At 48.4% G+C, this 18,687-nt stretch overlaps 1 protein-coding gene across 1 annotated transcript in view; it reads left to right on the top strand.

The window, feature by feature from the left end:
• The window catches only part of SLC12A4 (solute carrier family 12 member 4), a 246,864-nt gene that overhangs the window by 59,075 nt on the left and 169,102 nt on the right, over positions 1–18,687 (top strand). Inside the window, exon 3 of the mRNA XM_066582693.1 lies at positions 16,142–16,273. Within this exon, the coding sequence (XP_066438790.1) occupies positions 16,142–16,273 (132 nt within the window). The remainder of the gene's footprint in view (positions 1–16,141; positions 16,274–18,687) is intronic.

Below are 18,687 nucleotides of genomic sequence, written 5' to 3'. Positions count from 1 at the left end.
GGAAGAACCCAAAGAGCCCTGCACCATACAAGACTAAGTCTTTGGGGGATTAGGGGAGAGATGGAAGCATACCTTCCCGGTCCACAGCAACATCTCCAAGATGATACAAAAAAAGTGGGGAAAAAACCCGATGTGGGATCCTTCTCCCCCCAGAGGGGTTAAGAGACTCTACCCATTTGAGGAGGAGGTATGCGCAAGTTGGGAGGAAATACCCACAGTGGACATCCTAGTGGCTAAGAGGATAACCTTGCCCTTTTGAAGATGCCACACAGCTGAGAGATCCAATAGATGGGAAGGTGGAGGGCCTACTGAGAAGATCCTGGGAGGCAGCCGCCAGTACACTCAGACCAGGGGTCGCAGCCACGTGTGTCGCTAGAACCCTGGGGGTATGGCTAGAGCAGCTGGAGCTGCATAGTTCAAATAAAACAGAGGGAAGAAATCCTAGATTCCCTCCCTATACTAAAAATAGCCACAAAGTTTCTAGCGGACGCAGCAGCGGAGTCGGTGAAGCTCTCGGCGAAAGCAACGGCCTTAACCAATTCTGCTAGAGTCCTGTGGCTAAAGTCGTGGTCAGGTGACCTGGCATTGAAGAACAAATTATGTTCGCTCCCTTTTCATGGCCAGTTCCTTTTTGGTCCAGATCTGGACCAGATCCTCGAAGGCATCAGAAAAAAGAAAAGTATTCCCGGAAGAGAAACGGCATAAGGGGAAGACCTTCTTCCGGGCCCCAGCACAACAGCCGGAACCGTATAGGGGCAAGGGCAAGACAGACCGCTGGAGTTACCCCAAGGGGGGTAGAGGGAGGAACTTCCTCTTCAACCCTCATCAGGGGGATCCAGGCAAACAGAAGCCCTGACACCATCCCAGTGGGGGTGAGGCTGCAGAGCTTTGCAGATTGATGGGCCTTAGTTTGCAGGAGCCCATGGATCCCGGAGATGCTGCAGCAGGGATACTGAATCGAACTGGTGTCCCTCCCCAGGAGAAGATACATTACCAGTGGTCCAGCGCAACAACTGCACCCGCTTCAGCAGGCGGTTCGGGACCTACAACGTCTAAATGCAGTGTCCTTTGTGCCACAGAGAAGAGACCTGGGGGCATTACTCCAGACTCTTCCTAATAAAGAAGCCGAGCAGAGGATCACGCATGATGATAAATCTAAAGCCCCTGAACACCTTCATCAAATATCGAAAGTTCAGGATGGAGTCTATCTCTTCAGCAGTAAGGTTAATCCCCAAGGGAGCCTACATGGCATCTATCAACCTGAAGGATGCCTACTTTCAGGTGCCAATCCACAGGGACTCTGAAAAGTACTTAAGTTTCCCCCAGTCGTCTCCACGACAGCACCAACTGAGATTGCCTCCTCCTGGTAGGACAGGAACATACTGAGAGGTTAAAAGCTCCCCCCTTCCCCACTTTCCTCAGTGTCTTCCTGTCCTGCCAGGAGGCAGGATCGCTGAGAGGAGCTGGTGGAGAAGCCAGCGAAAATATACAGGCGGATCGGAAGGCAGTGGCTCACCCTGTCATCCCGTCGCAGCCAGACGACTCCCGGGACGCCACATCAGGGTGGTAATCCCCGGGCCAGGTTCCTCCCGCGGCGGCCCATGGGGGGTTCAAAGCGGGAGCCTCAGTCCCCCTCGTCCTCCGGCAGAAATTACAGCGCGGCGCTCCAGGAAGCCCTTTGACGGCAGGGGGCGGGGCGCCGCATCTCACGTCCAGCGCGATGACGTCATCGCGTCTGCATTAGGAGTGGAGGGGGCGGGGCTTAGCGCAGGAGCGCGAAATTCAAATAGGAACCTGAGAGAAGCCAGAACACCAGCACTACAGGTCGCAGGGTGTCTGCAGCACTGGTATAAAGATGAGTGCTCCAGCCCCAGAGACAGCTGAAACCTCAGCCTCAGCGGCCGTAAGTAGCCAGTGCGGCAAAAATACAATGCAAATATCCAGTATGTTGTATATGGAAAAATTGCATGTTTACCCGCAAAAATGCTTTGTCAGGGGGATAAAAAAGACATCCCCCCCAGAACAAAACTGCGAAAATGCGTGGAATGCGGGACGAGACTGCCAGCCACGTACCAGAGGCCTCTATGCAAGGCATGCGTGGCTAGGCTAGTCAGAGAGGAATCGGGGGGATTCCTGGATGACGTTAGGAAGCTGGTGAAGGAGGAGGTGCGATCAGCTCTAACGTCACTGCCAGCACCGCCAGCAAAACGCCAGAAAAAGGCGTATGTTCCCGAGGAGCCTTCTGATTCCGAGAATTCCATCGGATCAGAGCAAGAGGAACAGGCGGCCGAGGAGTCCTCAGAGGAGGAGGACTACAGGAAATATTTATTCCATCAAGACGAGTTGACGGAATTAATTAAATCAGTCAGGGCTACATTAAAAATGGAACAGCCCAGAGAGCCACGGACTCTTCAGGATGAAATATTCAGTGGACTTGGGGAGAGGCGTAAACATACCTTCCCGGTCCACAAAAACATCTCTAAAATAATTCAGAGAGAGTGGAGTAGACCAGACGCAGGTTCCTTCTCCGCTCGAGGCGTAAAAAGGAGATACCCCTTGGAAGAGGAAGCTTGCGCAAGCTGGGACGAAATACCTAAAGTAGACGTCCCGGTGGCCAAGGTAGCCAAGAGGACAACTCTTCCCTTTGAGGATGCCGCACAGCTAAAAGACCCCATGGATCGCAAGGCAGAGGGACTCCTAAAGAAATCATGGGAGGCAGCGGCAAACATCCTTAGGCCAGGGATCGCAGCCACTTGCGTGGCGCGGACCCTGGGGGTATGGTTAGAGCAGTTGGAACTACACCTGACCAACAAAACACCAAGAGATCAGATCCTTAACTCCCTTCCCATCTTGCGCATGGCAACTAACTTCCTAGCGGACGCCGCGGCCGAGACCGTCAAGCTCTCAGCAAAGGCCACAGCCCGCTCTAACTCAGCCAGAAGGGTGTTATGGCTGAGATCATGGTCAGGCGACCTGGCCTCGAAAAACAAATTGTGTGCCCTCCCATTCTACGGCCAATTTCTATTCGGACCGGACCTAGACAAAATTCTAGAAAAGGCGGCCGACAGGAAAAAAGGGTTCCCTGAGGAAAAGCCACAGAGAGCGAAGACCTTTTCCCGGGCCCCAATGCAGCAGCCCGAGGCCTACCGAGGCAAGGGCAAGACAGGCCGCTGTAGTTACCCCAAGGGGGGCAGAGGAAGGAATATCCTCTTCAACCCCCACCAGGGGGAGCCGAAGCAGAGACCCTGACGCCATCCCCGTAGGGGCAAGGCTGGGGAGCTTTGCGGATCAATGGGCCGCAATCTGCGGGGGCCCATGGATCCCAAAAATCCTACAGCACGGATACCGGATAGAGCTAGTGTCCATCCCCAGAAGGAAATTTATTACCACGCGAGCCCCCCAAAAAAGCTACATTTACTAAGGCAAAGCGTGCGCGACTTGCAACGGTTAAACGCAATATCTCCCGTACCGCGAAACGAGGAAACCCAAGGCTATTATTCCAGGCTCTTTCTAGTAAAAAAACCCGGAGGGAAACACCGGACGATAATAAATCTGAAAGGCCTGAACACCTGCGTCCGATACAGGAGATTCAAAATGGAAACCATCTCCTCCACAATAAAGTTGATCCCCAGAGGAGCCTACATGGCATCCATCGACCTAAAGGACGCTTATTTTCACATCCCGATCCACAAAGATTCTCAGAAATACCTGCGGTTCGCAGTGGACATGGGCAGAAGAATAGAGCACCACCAATTCAGATGCCTGCCCTTTGGGATATCCTCAGCCCCCAGAATCTTTACCAAGATTATGGCGGAGGTAGCCGCCTACTTGAGAGAAAAATCGATTCTAGTAGTACCCTACCTGGACGATGTTCTATTAATAGTCCAAAAAACTCCTAACAAAACACCTGGAGACAGTACTAGAACTTCTCCAATCGTTGGGATGGATTATAAACTGGGAAAAATCCAGCCTAGATCCTGACAAGCAGAAGACGTTTCTGGGAATAACTCTCGACTCAGAATCGCAATGCTCCTACCTACCCGAGGAGAGAATACAAAAAATCCGCAGAATAGTCAAAACTTTCCTACGAAGACGATTCTGCACAACTCGGGAGGCAATGTCTCTCCTAGGGAGCTTGACATCATGCATCCCAGGAGTAGCATGGGCCCAGGCCCACACCAGAGCCCTGCAGGCCGTAGTCCTATCCTTATGGGACAAAAGGCAGTCCTCGTTAGGGGCAAGGATGTACATCCCAAACAGGGCAAAAACATCCCTGCGTTGGTGGACATCCCCAGAGAACCTGCGGAGAGGGGTTCACTGGCTACAAAACCCAGCCATCCACATCACAACAGACGCAAGCGCTTGTGGATGGGGAGCGCATGTGGGGAACCAATTCTTTCAGGGTCCCTGGCCTCAGAGGATAAAAGAACAATCCTCAAATTTCAGAGAACTACAGGCAGTTTGGCAGGTTCTACAGCAGTTGGGCAACTCGCTACAGAACCAACACATAAAAATACTGTCAGACAATGTCACCGCGGTCGCTCACATACGACACCAAGGGGGCACAAGATCTCCCCCACTGCAAAGCATCGCACAGAAAATCTTTCACTGGGCGGAGGGCCGGATCCTCTCGATCACGGCAACCCACTTGAAGGGTACACTAAACGAAAAAGCAGACTTCCTCAGCAGGAAGCAAATAGACCCAGGAGAGTGGTCCCTCTCCCCAGAGGCATTCAGAATCCTAACCAACCGGTGGGGGACCCCACAGTTGGACCTCTTCGCAACCAGGGAGAACACAAAAGTAGGCAACTTTTTCTCCCTCCGGCCAGGAGATCGCCCGATAGCGGTAGACGCCCTGGGCCAGGACTGGGGTCAAGGACTGGCTTACGCCTTTCCTCCCATACCACTAATTCCCAGGGTCTTACAGCACTTCAGAACCCAGGGATGCACGCTAATCCTGGTGACCCTTCTGGCGAAAAGAAGCTGGTTCGGTCTTCTGACAACACTGAGCGTCCAGGACCCAGTCACCTTCCCTACCTGGACAGATCTTCTATCGCAGGGGCCACTGAACCACCCCGGCCTAGACAAACTCCATTTAACGGCATGGCTCTTGAAGAATCCTCGCTAAGAAAGAAAGGATTCTCAGAGAAAGTAGTAGAAACCCTAATGTCCAGTAGGAAAAAGACGACCCACCTGATCTACCAGAAGGTCTGGAGAAGGTTTTCCTCATGGAGACAGGGAAGGGATCGCGGGGATTCTATCCCCCGACACTCCGCTAATCTTAGAATTCCTGCAGGAGGGCTTAGAGATGGGCCTCTCCCCGAGCACCCTAAAAGTCCAAGTTTCAGCCCTTAGCGCCATCTGCGACACAAAATTCGCAGACGACAGATGGGTCCACAGGTTCCTAACAGCAGCAGCTAGACTACGCCCTAGGCCCATAAACCTGTTCCCAGACTGGAACCTTAATTGGGTTCTAGGGGCCATGGCAGCGGTACCATTCGAACCGATCGAGGCGCTACCTATAAGAATGCTTACAATCAAGACCATCTTCCTAGTAGCCATTACATCCGCAAGACGGGTTAGCGAACTACAGGCCTTGTCCATCCGCCACCCGTTCATGAAAATCGCAGACACCAAACTAATATTTAAAACAGACCCGGCCTTTATGCCAAAAGTAGTGTCAGATTTTCATAGGTCCCAGGATATAATAATCCCCTCATTCTTCAGTAACCCAAAAAACGAGGAGGAAAGAACCCTAAGTTGCCTGGACGTTAGGAGAGCAGTCCTAACCTACATAGATACAACAAGCCACTGGAGGCGAGACGACAACTTGTTCGTCCAGTTCAGTGGCCCAAATAAGGGTAGCAAAGCAGCAAAAAGGTCCATAGCCAGGTGGATCCGTCTGGCCATCATAGAATCCTATAAGGCCCTCGGGAAGGAGATCCCGTTAGTTCTTAAAGCCCATTCCACAAGGGCAGTAGCGTCCTCATGGGCCGAACACAGTTCAGCCTCGGTCGAGCAAATTTGCAAGGCCGCAGTCTGGAAAAAAACCCACACGTTCACTAAACACTATAGGGTAAAAGTGCAGCAGGACGAGGACATGGCCTTTGGCCGTAAAGTCCTCTCGGCAGCGATCCCACCCTAATAAACTTTAGTTGGTACGTCTCAGTTGGTGCTGTCGTGGAGACGACTGGGGGAAAAAGTGGATTATACCCACCTGATAATCAGGTTTCCAGTAGTCTCCACGACAGCACCCGTACCTTTCCCGCCCTATAAAAGTAAAATAATAAATTTAAAAATAAAAAAAAAAACCCCGGTTAGGGGAAGAAATTTAAGTTTAGCTCCTGCCCCGGCAATTCGTTAGAATCCACTGAGGAAAGTGGGGAAGGGGGGGAGCTTTTAACCTCTCAGTATGTTCCTGTCCTACCAGGAGGAGGCAATCTCAGTTGGTGCTGTCGTGGAGACTACTGGAAACCTGATTATCAGGTGGGTATAATCCACTTTTTCCTGTCCAGCAAAGGGCAACCTGCAGTAGTGCTGTCTTGATGGACTCACGGAAAAGGAATTAGCTGGTAAAACTAATTCTAAATTTCAAGGGATTTATTTTTTAGCCTGAGAATGCTCCATATTGGGTTATTGTTTTTATTAGAGATTTTAAGTGCCTTTCCGGGCGTTCCAAAATTAATAAAATGTAGTCTGCAAACAAGGTAAATTTCAGTTTGTGAGCCAGTATTCCTTTTCTTTTACATCCGACTCCCTCACTCTTGACTAGTGTAATTCTAGGTCAAATAGTGGGTGTGATAGCAGGCAGCCCTGTCTTGTGCCCTTGTGAAATTCAAATGTGGTTGACAAAGCCTGGTGTCTGTATTCTGGCCCTAACCCCTTAGGCCGCCTGCAGACGAGCGGGTCGGATCCGGCAGCGAGAATTCTCGCCGCGCGATCCGACCCGAGCGCCTGCAGGGACGAGCGCGTACTCACCCGCGCCTGGTGGCCCCGGCTCTTTCATGTGCCGGCTGCCGCGCAGCCGGCGCATGCGCAGACCGGAGCCGGCGGCCGGGTGAGTGCGTGCCCCGCAGAAAATTAGAACATGCCGCGGTTTGTTTGCCGCGCGAGATTTCGCGCGGCCAAACCGCGGCCGTCTGCATAGGAGTGCGTATTTTAATGCACTCCTATGCAAACTTTCAGCGGTGGAAATCCCGCGACGGGATTTCCGCTCGTGTGCAGGCGGCCTTAGTAAGAGCTTTTTTTTTTTTGTTTATTTCTCATCCCCCTTTTTAAAATTTTTTTTTTTTTTTTTTTTTTTGTTTTAGAAATCGAAACTTATCTAAAGCAAAACGTTTTAAAAATTCTAAGTAGAGGGAAATATTTAAAAAATGAGATTCTGCCATCTTTCAGTGCTTGTTTCTAAAGCACACAAAGTGTAAAAAAATAACAAATCTGTTCTATGGGTCAGTACTATTACTACAATACCAAACTTTGTTTTGTTTGTTTTGCGTTATTGCTTGTATTTTTTTTAAATATCTTTAAAGATCGATTTAACTTTTTTAAAGCTATTTTCTGCCGCCATGTTCTGCACGCAATAGATTTTTTTTTCTTTAATGTCCGTCTACAGTTATGCAAAGGCTCATTTTTTGCTGGACCTCCTGTTTGCGTTTGGTAACATTTTGGAATGGATCCTTTTTTTTTTTTTTTTTTTTTTTTTTTTTTTTTTGTTTGTTTTGTTCGCTTTTTATTGCATTTTTCTAACTTGGAGACAGGGTGACTAAAGAAATGCATTTTCTGTCTTCCTTTATTTTTTTTTCTGACGACTTTCGCCGTGGGGGTTAAATGCATTATTTTGATCAGACTTTTACAGACATGGTGGTAACTAATGTATTTTTGTGTTATGATGTCCAAGACCGTGCCTTTACTGTGATACAGTGAATGGAGTCAATGAAAGTCAATGGACTTTCATTGATTCATGCACATGTGCGTATAGACACTGCATATCGATATACAAGAGAAATGGCTGTGTGCTTTCACTCCCCTGTACAGCGTGATCCCTGTACATCTGTATAGGCTGTGTATGATGCGTTGTCCATATGCAATAATTGCATGTGGGCAGCATTTTCATACACATCTCTGCTCTGAAACTTAGCGGAGAATTAAAGTCACTGCACATGTGCAGCCATATGTTTACAAAATGGTTACAATGCTGGTGGGAGACCTGCAGCGTTTTACATATACGCCTGTGAGCATGAGCCCTTAAATAAACACCACTTAATGACAAATTACAGTGTCATTAATAATTAGGCCAAAATGCAGTGTGTGTGAAAAATGAAGTACAGCCTTACTGCTTCCTTAGAAATTAAAAGGGTAAGTAAGTCAGATGCCGCTAATCTAATGCCATTGATTAATCATCTGCCAGTGCCCCCACATGCAGCAGTTTTGTTGGCTTGTTTTTATCTTAGTGTTTATAAGGGAATTCCCAAACAATATTAAAGGGGTTGTCTGAAGGCCACAGTGATTTTTTTATTTTTTTTATTTTTTATTTTTTTCTCTATTGCCCAGTCCCCCTTCTTAAGCATACATTACTATGCAGCAGTGTAAACGGCTTTTAACCCCTTCCCGCTGCAGGGCGTAAGTTTACGTCCTGGCAGCCTGGTACTTCCCGCAACAGGACGTAAACTTACGTCCTGGAGATAGCGCGGGATCATATGTGATCCCGCGCTATCCCGCAGCGGGAGCCGGCTGTCAGTCATAGCGGGGGGACATCGGAGATGCGCCCCCCGCTGTTAACCCCTTCGCTGCCGCGATCTAAGTAGATCGCGGCAGGGAAAGAGTTCACAGAGGGAGCGCGGCTCCCTCTGTCTCCGGCCGGAACTCGCGATGTCATCGCGAGAGCCCGGCCTGTCAGCATGGCAACAGGACGCCAGACACCGGCGTCCTGTATTGCCTATGCCTATGATCGCTGTATAAGCGATAAGGCATGGCAGAGCAGTAGCTCTGCCATGCCTTATGACAGCGATCATAGGCACAGTGCTGCAAGTCCCTCAGAGGGACACAAATTATGTAAAAAAAGGGAAAAAAATGTAAAAAAAAAAATGTAAACGCCTTTTATGCTTTTTTTCAGATTAGCATAAAAAAAGTAACAAAAAATGAAACCCCACATATTTGGTATTTTCGCGTCCGTAACGACGCGTACAATAAGTTGCACATGCTTTTGACTGTGCACGCAAAAAAACACTAAAAAAAACGCTAAAAAACTGAGGCAAAATGCTAATTTTTAGCATTTTGCCTCACTAAAAACGCAATAAAAATGATCAAAAAAGCCGTATGTACCCCAAAATGATATCCGTAAAAACTACAGCTCGTCTCGCAAAAAATAAGCCCTCATAGAGCTCCATACATCGAAAAATAAAAGTTGTAGGACTTTGAATGCAGCAATTTAGAATAGAAAAAAGATTTCCAAAAAAAAGTTTTTATTGCAGAAAAGTGGGAAAACCTAAAAAAAGTAAGAATTTTGGTATCGTTGTAACCGTACCGACCCGCAGAAAAAATGGAATGTCATTTATGCTGCATGATTAACGCTGTAAAAAAAAATAAACTATGGCAGAATTGATGCATTTTTCTCTCCCTGCTATCATAAAAAAAATTAAAGTTTTACAATAGTCTATGTATCCAAAAGTGGCACCGATAAAAACTACAGTTCGCCACGCAAAAAACAAGCCCTCACACGGCCGCGTCGACAGAAAAATACAAGTTATGACTTTTGATAAATGGAGAAGAAAATCCGCCAAAAATTGTTGCGTCCTTAAGCCCAAAATAGGCCATGTCATGAAGGGGTTAAAGCAGGTTTCTACTCAATTCTGGTGTTTCAGCAACTTATAAAACTTCTTCCAAAGATGGCCGCCGGTTCTTTTCAAGGATGCACTGCGGTTTTATCCCATGGTGCACCGCGGGATGCACTGCAGTTTTCTCCCATGGTGCACCGCAGGTCTTCTCCCATGGTGCACCATGGGCTCTGTGCGTTCCCTTGCCGATTCCAGCCTCCTGATTGGCTGGAATCGGCACACGTGACGGGGCGGAGCTATGCGATGACGCGTACAAGGGGGCGGAGCCAGAACTCCACTCATGCCCAGACGAACCAGAAGACCCTGATGCGCAAGCGCGTCTAAAAAAGCAAGAAGACACCGATATTAGATGGAACCATGGCGACGTGGACGCTAGCAACGGAGCAGGTAAGTGAATAACTTCTGTATGGCTCATATTTAATGCACGATGTATATTACAAAGTGCATTAATATGGCCATACAGAAGTGTATAACCCCACTTGCTGCCGCGAGACAACGCCTTTAAGTCTATCCTTCCACAGTAAGAAAAATTGTTCACAAGTGGAAAACAGCCAACTGTCTTGAATATCTTCCCAGGAGTGTGGACATACCATTCCAGCTATTTCGCTCAAAGGAAAAGCACTGCAGAAAGCCCATGTGCTACGTCTTAAACTGTTGAGGTCTCAGTTAAAGGGGTTGTCCGGCCACACAGGGTAAAAATTTTTATAATGCTGCTGCTTCCCTTTTAGTAAGGATAGTAACACACAGCATACAGGGGCTCAAACCGGCAGGCAGATCAGCTGGAATGTCAGTTTCTTACCTTAGAATCTGATCTTCACTGCAGCTTTCAAAGATGGCACCTCTGTGCTGCCTTCCCACAATGCTCTGCGCTCTCCCTCTTCTGTGTGCGCGCTCCCGATGGCAGTAAGAGGCATGAAAAGGCAGGATTTCATGGCCTCCCTCAGCTCACGTTCTAGCCCCGCCCACGACACGCCCACCTCTATTGAACTGCTCTACAGTCTCTCCCCGCCCAGGCGCCGCCCCCTGCTGCATACTATACTCAGAGGGGTTGCAGCCAGGGGACACTTATGCCAGGATTTTATCCTGAACCATGAGTGTATGAGTGTATAGTGAATGGAGAGGGGCTGGGGAGAGCCGAGAGAGAACTCTCCTGCAGCCCCCCACTGCAAGGCTACCTACTGCCCCCCCCACCCTGCTAAAGTAAAACAAAACATTTCCCTACACACATATGCCCTCATAGTGCCCCCCCCCCCCCCCGACTTCTGTCAGCCGGGTCCCTGCACACACACATCACTGCACCCCCGCCCCCCCCTTCCCCCGGGACTTCTGACAGCCGGGTCTCCAGACACCACTAGCACACACACACATCACTGCACCCCCCCCCCCCCCCCCTTGCACACATCCATCCATCCATCTCTCCCTCTCCGCCCCTCCACTCATTCTTACCTTGGAGATGAAGAGCCAGCAGCCACGCCTCCCCTGCAGGCAGAACTGAGCTTCCCAGCAGCTGAAGTTCTTCTGCACATGCGAAGAGCTGTGCTGGAGAAGTGCGTCCACGTCGTCCCGACAAGAAGGACAAGAGACTTGTCGGAACCCATGGCAACCGAGGAGCAACACGGGAGGGGCATCCCAAAAGGTAAGTGAATAACTTCTGTTTGTAATATACATTGTGCATTGTAAATTAGGCAAAGTGCATTGTATTGGGCAAACAGAAGTAATGAGACCTAATGTTTATGGCCGGACAACCCCTTTTAACTGAGGTTTGTTTTTTTTAAAATCTAATTGTACTGTCATGAACTTGAACAAGTATGTCTTACTTGGATTGAAAGTGCTGCCAGAAGAAAGCCTCTTAAGAGAAAATTAAAAATAGAAAAAAAAAATAAAGGCAGTCCGCAAATAGGACTTTTTTTTTTTTTCTTTGCTATCTTAACGCCGACTATATTGGTGTTTGCATGGAGAGCGTTTGCCAGGGTTTCCTTTACCTATATGTACGGAGGGAGAGGGAGGACAACCTTGCCGTGTGTCGTTACATACTTGTATGGGTGGCGAGAGCTGACCATTGACCCAGACGCGTGCAGAAGGATCCTGGTATAAGGCCATTATCCAATTCTTGAATCTAGGGCCTAGGCCCACCTGTCCCAGAACCGCCTCCAGGAACCCCCAGCTCACTCTATCAAACGCTTTCTCAGCGTCCACCGAGAGAAGACGCAAGGGATCTCCAGAGGCACATGCCCGAGACATAAGGGCGAGCTTTTTGATTGTTGTTCGCTGCCTCTCTCCCAGGCACAAAGCCTACCTGGTCCCTATGAATTAATGACAGAATATGGGATTGGAGACGCGTAGCCAGGATTTTTGAAAAAAATCTTAGTGTCTGTTTAAAAGGGAGATCAGTCTGTAGCTGCTGCGGGGTCTTTCCCTGTTTTAGGTATTAGTTATCACTGCCTGTAACGCTTGAGCGGGAAAGGGGCAGGAGTTGGAAATAGCGTTGAAAGCATTAAGCATCAAGGGGGCTAGGTTCTCTCCAAGAAGCTTGTAAAAGCTGGGCATAAAGCAGTCTGGCCCTGGGCTTTTCCTAATTTTGAGGGATTGAATTGCTTCCTTTACCTCCGGGAGCGAGAAGTCTCCCACGACCGCTCTGATCAAAGTCTGTAATCTGTTTGGGAGTAAAGTTGAGCAGATAATTGTCCCTTTACCGTAGCAGTTCCTCGTTTCGGTCCCCGTGCCTATCCGTCAAATTGTACAGGTCCTGTTAATGGTTATGGATGCCGTTTCTTTTTGAATTGCTATTAACCAGGCCCTCTTCTGGTGTATTAATGGCAAAGATATGTTTGTGGCGTTTGTGGGATCAATGCTCTAGCTAGTCCCCTAGCGCTAATGAGTTGTTAGATGGGGGAAAGTAGCTGTAATCTCTCACTCCAGGATGCAAAGTCCTCCGAAGATCTATCAGTCTAAGGCTAGCAAGTTCTTTGCGTAGCCTACGGAGTGATGTGTGTGCAATTCCGGACTTTCCCCCAAAGGAGTCGAGTGAAAATTCCAGGCTGAGGTTGAAATCTCCGCCTAGTAATATATTGGAGCAATCAGCGGAGGTCCTCAGGCCCCCCCCCATTTCATTACAGATTTGAATTTTCAAGAAGTATCGCCCTGCAGCCTTTGATGAAGAGATAACTTTATGGGGTGGTAGTTTGTGTATAGCTATTGACGTACCTCCTGCTTTTTTTTTAGTGGGGTGTGGGCTATGGTGCCATGTAGTATAATTGTGTTTTTTGCATGGAGGGATTTTGTTTTCTTGGAAACGCGTTTCTTGCAGAAGCATGATCATAATTTTATGTCTATGTAAGTGGTCCAATATCTGCCCCCTCTTGGCAGGTTTGTTCAACCTACTCACATTGTAGGTACCGTATGTAATGTTAGCTATTGTCTAAACTCAGTTGGAGGAATTGCTTCGAGGCCAGGTTAGGGAGGGGTAAGGTGACAAAGGAAAGAAAAAAAGATAAAGGAAAAGGAAAGGTTTACATGAAGAAACCTTATACGGCATTTAGCAGCCGCAATTGCTATTGTGACCAACATTTTTTAGCAAGTCGCTATGGTCGCAGTTTTATGAGACTATTCACCTCAGGTGGAGAGTGGTAGGGTGTCAGACAAAACTGGATTGGCCCCACTTGCCCCCCTCCCCGAGGCGAACGTTGCTGAATTGGGGTACCCGATAGGGACCTTGCATATAACCTTCAAGTGACGGCAAATTTAGAACAAGTAACCCAGTTTACAATAACAGAAAAGTATAGTGAGCGGCAAATATGTAGACAGAGGCTGCGGCCAACCGGGCAGCTAAGTCGACCCCCACAGCCCCCTCACACCATGAGGCTGGTCACTAGGTCAGCCGAGCCATGGCCAATCTCAGGAAATGGGGTCGATGAAGGCACGGCCTCCGTCTCTCTATCCCCCTCGGCGGAGTTCAAAGACAGGTTCTTGTAGAAGAGTTTCAGGATAAAACAAAAGTTATCAGGCGTCTGATTCTAGACCTTTGCGGTGCTCTCGATGCTGCTTAGCCTGCACAGTTTGCCAGTGCTCTTGAGCTGTGATGCGATCAGGGTCGGGGTTGTTAGCCAATCAGGAAGCGTGATCATTGGGAGTTGGAAGGTCCCAAGAAATTTAGGCAGATCACCTAATGTACGGAAAAGTGGCTGTTTTTTGCCTTTTTTTTAGGCGATCAGGGCAAATGTATAACCCCAGCGATAGATTTAATTATCTCTAAGCGTTGTTGGTAACTGCTTCAGGGCTCCCCTGAGACGAAGTGTGTGGCCCGCCAGATCCTGAAGTAATGAGGTTTGCCGTTGTGTTGAAGATTTCCTTTCTCTGGCGGCACGCTGGATAGGTTCTTTATCCCTAAAAAAAAAAAAAAGTGGATCCTGCAAATCATGTCTCTTGGTCTGTTTGGGTCAGCCATCCTGGTTTCTAGTGCTCTGTGGCTCCTATCAATTATGACAGTGTTGTCCGATGTGCGTTCTAGCAGTTGTAAAAAGACTGTTTGGGTCAAGTCTCTAATCAGTCAGACCTCAAATACGAGATTATTTCTTCTATTTCTGTTTTCAAGATCATCCAGATGCATAGTTATGTTAGCAATTTGATCTGCTTGAAATTGGATGGCCTGTCTGTGACTCCAAAATGGCTGCTGTGCCCTCCTGTGCTGCTTCCACCTGAAACAGCCTGTGGCCCATTTGGTCCATACCAGAATGCATTAATCTAGAGCTTGCCTGTTCGATGTTAAATCTTGTAAATAAAGCTCAATCAAACTAATTTTTTGTAGGAATTGACAGTGAGCCTTCCAGTCTTCATTGTCATTGCTGGTTAGTGCCCTTTTATGTGTGCTGTTATCAGGGCTGCTAGTTGTGCTGTGTTCTGGGGACACAGACCACCCCAGGGGGCCATTGCCCCATTTGTTTTTGGGTGAGGTATGAGTTGCAGGTGATGTTTCAGCAGATGTGGACTCCTGTATTGTGAGGGGTTTCATGGTAATGGTACTCACAGTTCTGCTGCCATTGTCTAGGTCCTTGTGTGTCTTGTGTTCTTGTTCCTCCTGTTCTGAGAGCCCCGTGTGCAAGGAGCTCGCCGCGATCTCTCCTGGTTAAGCCGCAGTCAGTAGGGCTTGATGCCGCTGCAGTATCGGGCTATCTGGCGTTGTGCTAGCTGGGGAAGGCAAGGACCCAGGTCTCGTGGTAGCCAGCGCCATCTTTGTTGTTCTCCCACCGCTCGGGCTTGGAGCGCCGAGAAACCGCTCCATAGCCCCTCTTCTGCCGCTCGGAGTTGCTGCTTTAGTGTCCAGGGTGTTTTTTTCTTACCCATCCCGTCCTGGGTAGGTGAAATTCGCCGCTCGTTGGAGGATTGCTGCCAAGGGAAAGCTAAGTGCAGCGGGAGCCCGTCTCAGGCACATCCTATCCGGGCAACCACAGGCCATGCCCCCCTGAAAGGTTTTATCATAAGGTTGTGCTTTTTTAATTAAAAATTTTTTTTTTTTTTTAAGAAGTTAAACAAAAACTACAGAAATTTTGTAGTGCTTTAATTCTACTGATGGTGCAGCAAACTTGTTAACTTTATTCTATGTATGCTGTGAAAACAAAACTCACCCATTAATAAAGCATTTGCATTTTTTCATTTTACCCCAATTTTTAAAGTTTCCGTTAATTGTATGATCTATTAAATGGTACCACTAAAATAGAACTTGACCCACAAAAACAAGACCTCATAAGGCTATTAGTACATGCATGCAGGATGAGAATTCAGTACCCTTCACAGACAGCACAAACATGTCTGACTGACATACTTAAAGTCCATAGTGAACCAAAATATACATGTAATAAAACACTAACATATGGGAAACGGCATGGAAATAGGAGTGGGAATGTTATCCATAAACTTAATTTCAATCAATTTTTATTTAACATTTTCTATTAGTACAACGCGATATTTCACCATATTGTTCTGTCCGAGTTCATAAACAACTTTTGACATAGACTTTCACACTGACAGATTCCTTCTTTAAGGAGTGTATTTCCTAATTGTTTTGAACCCAGCAACTATCAATCCCTGAACAGTGGGGCTCATGTATAAATGGGGAGTATCAGAACTGTTTAACAATGGTTGTCATGCTATCATCAAAGCGTTTTTAATTATGTTTGCATTGGTTTTGCGTGGCTTTATTTTTTCCGTTTTTTGAGGGGTGTGTTTTTGTTTTTTTGCAAGTTGCATGACAAATATCTTAAACTCTCTGTAAATTAAGACCTTTTTATTTTTTTATTTATTTTTTTTTGTAGGAAGAACTGGACATTCGACCTAAAGTTTCTTCTCTACTTAGCCGTCTTGTAAACTACACAAACCTCACACAGGGAGCAAAAGAGCATGAAGAAGCTGAAAGCGGAGAAGCAACTCATAAGAAAGTATTCAAGGTAAATGCTTTGATACATAATTGGTGTATAACCTGAGGCTTAAAGGGGTTGTCCCGCGGCAGCAAGTGGGGTTATGCACTTCTGTATGGCCATATTAATGCACTTTGTAATATACATCGTGCATTAAATATGAGCCATACAGAAGTGATACTTACCTGCTCCGTTGCTAGCGTCCCCGTCGCCATGGTGCCGTCTAATTTCAGCGTCTAATCGCCTGATTAGACGCGCTTGCGTAGATGGGTCTTTTCCCTTCGGCTCTGTCCGGCAGCAGCGGCATTCTGGCTCTGCCCCCTTGTACGCGTCATCGCGTAGCTCTGCCCCGTCACATGTGCCGATTCCAGCCTCCTGATATTATAATATAGAAATTCCTGACTGAGTTGTTCAGAGCAGGGGTCCCCAACCACCGGGGCCGGGCCGTTAGGTGGTTAGCGCCGGGAACTTTTGCTCTAAACACAAGGCCCGCGGGCCGAATCCGGCCCGCTGCCTTGTGTTATGTGGCCTGGCCGCAGCTCCCCGCTGGTAATCGCGCTGATTCCGGTGCACACTAACCTCAGTGTGCAGCTAGGATTCTCCCCCCCCCCCCCCGAACCCCACTTGCTTTCGCAGGACAACCCCTTTAAAGGGGTTGTCCCGCGAAAGCAAGTGGGGTTATACACTTCTGTATGGCCATATTAATGCACTTTGTAATGTACATTGTGCATTAAATATGAGCCATACAGAAGTTATTCACTTACCTGTTCCGTTGCTGGCGTCCCCGTCCATGGTGCCGTCTAATTTCAGCGTCTAATCGCCCGATTAGACGCGCTTGCCCAGTCCGGTCTTCTCCCTTCTGAATGGGGCCGCTCGTGCCGGAGAGCTGCTCCTCAGAGCTCCGCCCCGTCACGTGTGCCGATTCCAGCCAATCAGGAGGCTGGAATCGGCAATGGACCGCACAGAAGACCTGCGGTCCACCGAGGGTGAAGATCCCGGCAGCCATCTTCACAAGGTAAGTAAGAAGTCACCGGAGCGCGGGGATTCGGGTAAGTACTATCCGGTTTTTTTAAACCCCTGCATCGGGTTTGTCTCGCGCCGAACGGGGGGGGGCGGCTATTGAAGAAAAAAAAAAACGTTTCCGCGCGGGACAACCTTTTTAAGTTTCAAATAAAGAGAATATATAATACAGGATGTTATTTCTGCAAAGCTAGTTTGAATAGATGCAGATGGGTCAAATATGAAGTCCAAAGTGCATGATTCCTGCTGAATCAAGTTTGTTACAACACATGTGACAGATCAGGGTCATATTAAAATGAGAGAACAAATTTAAACAAGAAGAAAAATAAGTAAAAAGAAATACAGCGAAAGATCCAAGGTTTAGAGGAAAGGGAAGAAGCCAAATGATTCGCTAAAACCTCTGGGCTGTACAGTCTCAAGTTTGCACATCCATTTGCTTTCACATTTCAAGACGTTCTCACATCACCACAAATGCCAGAAACATGATCAACGCCCCTGATCTTCAATAGTTGTGAATCACAATTATGTTGCAGCCTAAAGCCGCGAGAAATTGTTTTTCATGTATCCACAACCCTAGCATTAATATCACGAACATGTAATTCCTGCCTCGTCATGCTAACAAGTTTTCGGGGGTCAGAAACGCTCTTTTCCCCATGACATCATGACAGCATACGCTGGAGGTTGCTCACCTGCTGACCTGAAGGGACAGGAAGAGGCAGAATATAAAAAGCACCTCCCCTCCACCAACACCAGTGTTTTTCCTGTCCCTTCAGGACAGCAGCGGCAGAACTCCAGCAACGCTGTCCCATGCCGGAGGAGGACTTACCGGCGAAGCGGCGGCGTGGATCTTTCGGGCAGCCCCGGCAAACCCAGTGGGAAGGACCCCATCTGGGAGCTTTCCGGGGACTGCGTGGGCCGGGGCCCAAGTACGGGTTGCCGGCACCACTGCGGCCGTCATTTCGGGCGGCGGCCGCCATCTCCGGTGGGCCGGGGTCCAAGTACGGGCTGCCGGCACCACTGCGGCCGTCATTACGGCGGCGGCCGCCATCTCCGGGTCCAGGGCCGACAGGAGCGCTCCAGGGGGCGTGGCTTCGGATACAGCGCGGTGACGTCAGACGCTCCGCAAAGGGGGCGTGGCCTGGCGCGGCCGGCGCCAAATTAAAAAATCTGCTGCCCCTGCATCAGCTGGTGGTGTTTCTCCACGCTAAGGAACGATCCTAAGCACAGGAAGCGTTCCTGCAAGGCGCAAGATGTCGACCAGAGAGGACCCAGAGACCCTCCTAACTGTAAGTGGTCCAGTGGACCAACCTACACCTGCACTACATACACTTCCCGACTAACAGAGTTTCCCTTGTCTTACAGGACAGGGATACTCAAAAACCGAGGGAGGCTAGACGCAGGAGTAAAAAATGTCCAGTATGTCT

Source organism: Eleutherodactylus coqui, chromosome 11 (genome assembly GCF_035609145.1).
Source record: "Eleutherodactylus coqui strain aEleCoq1 chromosome 11, aEleCoq1.hap1, whole genome shotgun sequence".
Lineage (NCBI taxonomy): Eukaryota > Metazoa > Chordata > Amphibia > Anura > Eleutherodactylidae > Eleutherodactylus > Eleutherodactylus coqui.
Note: the sequence above shows the minus strand (reverse complement) of the source record. Positions and strands in the feature narration are given on the sequence as shown.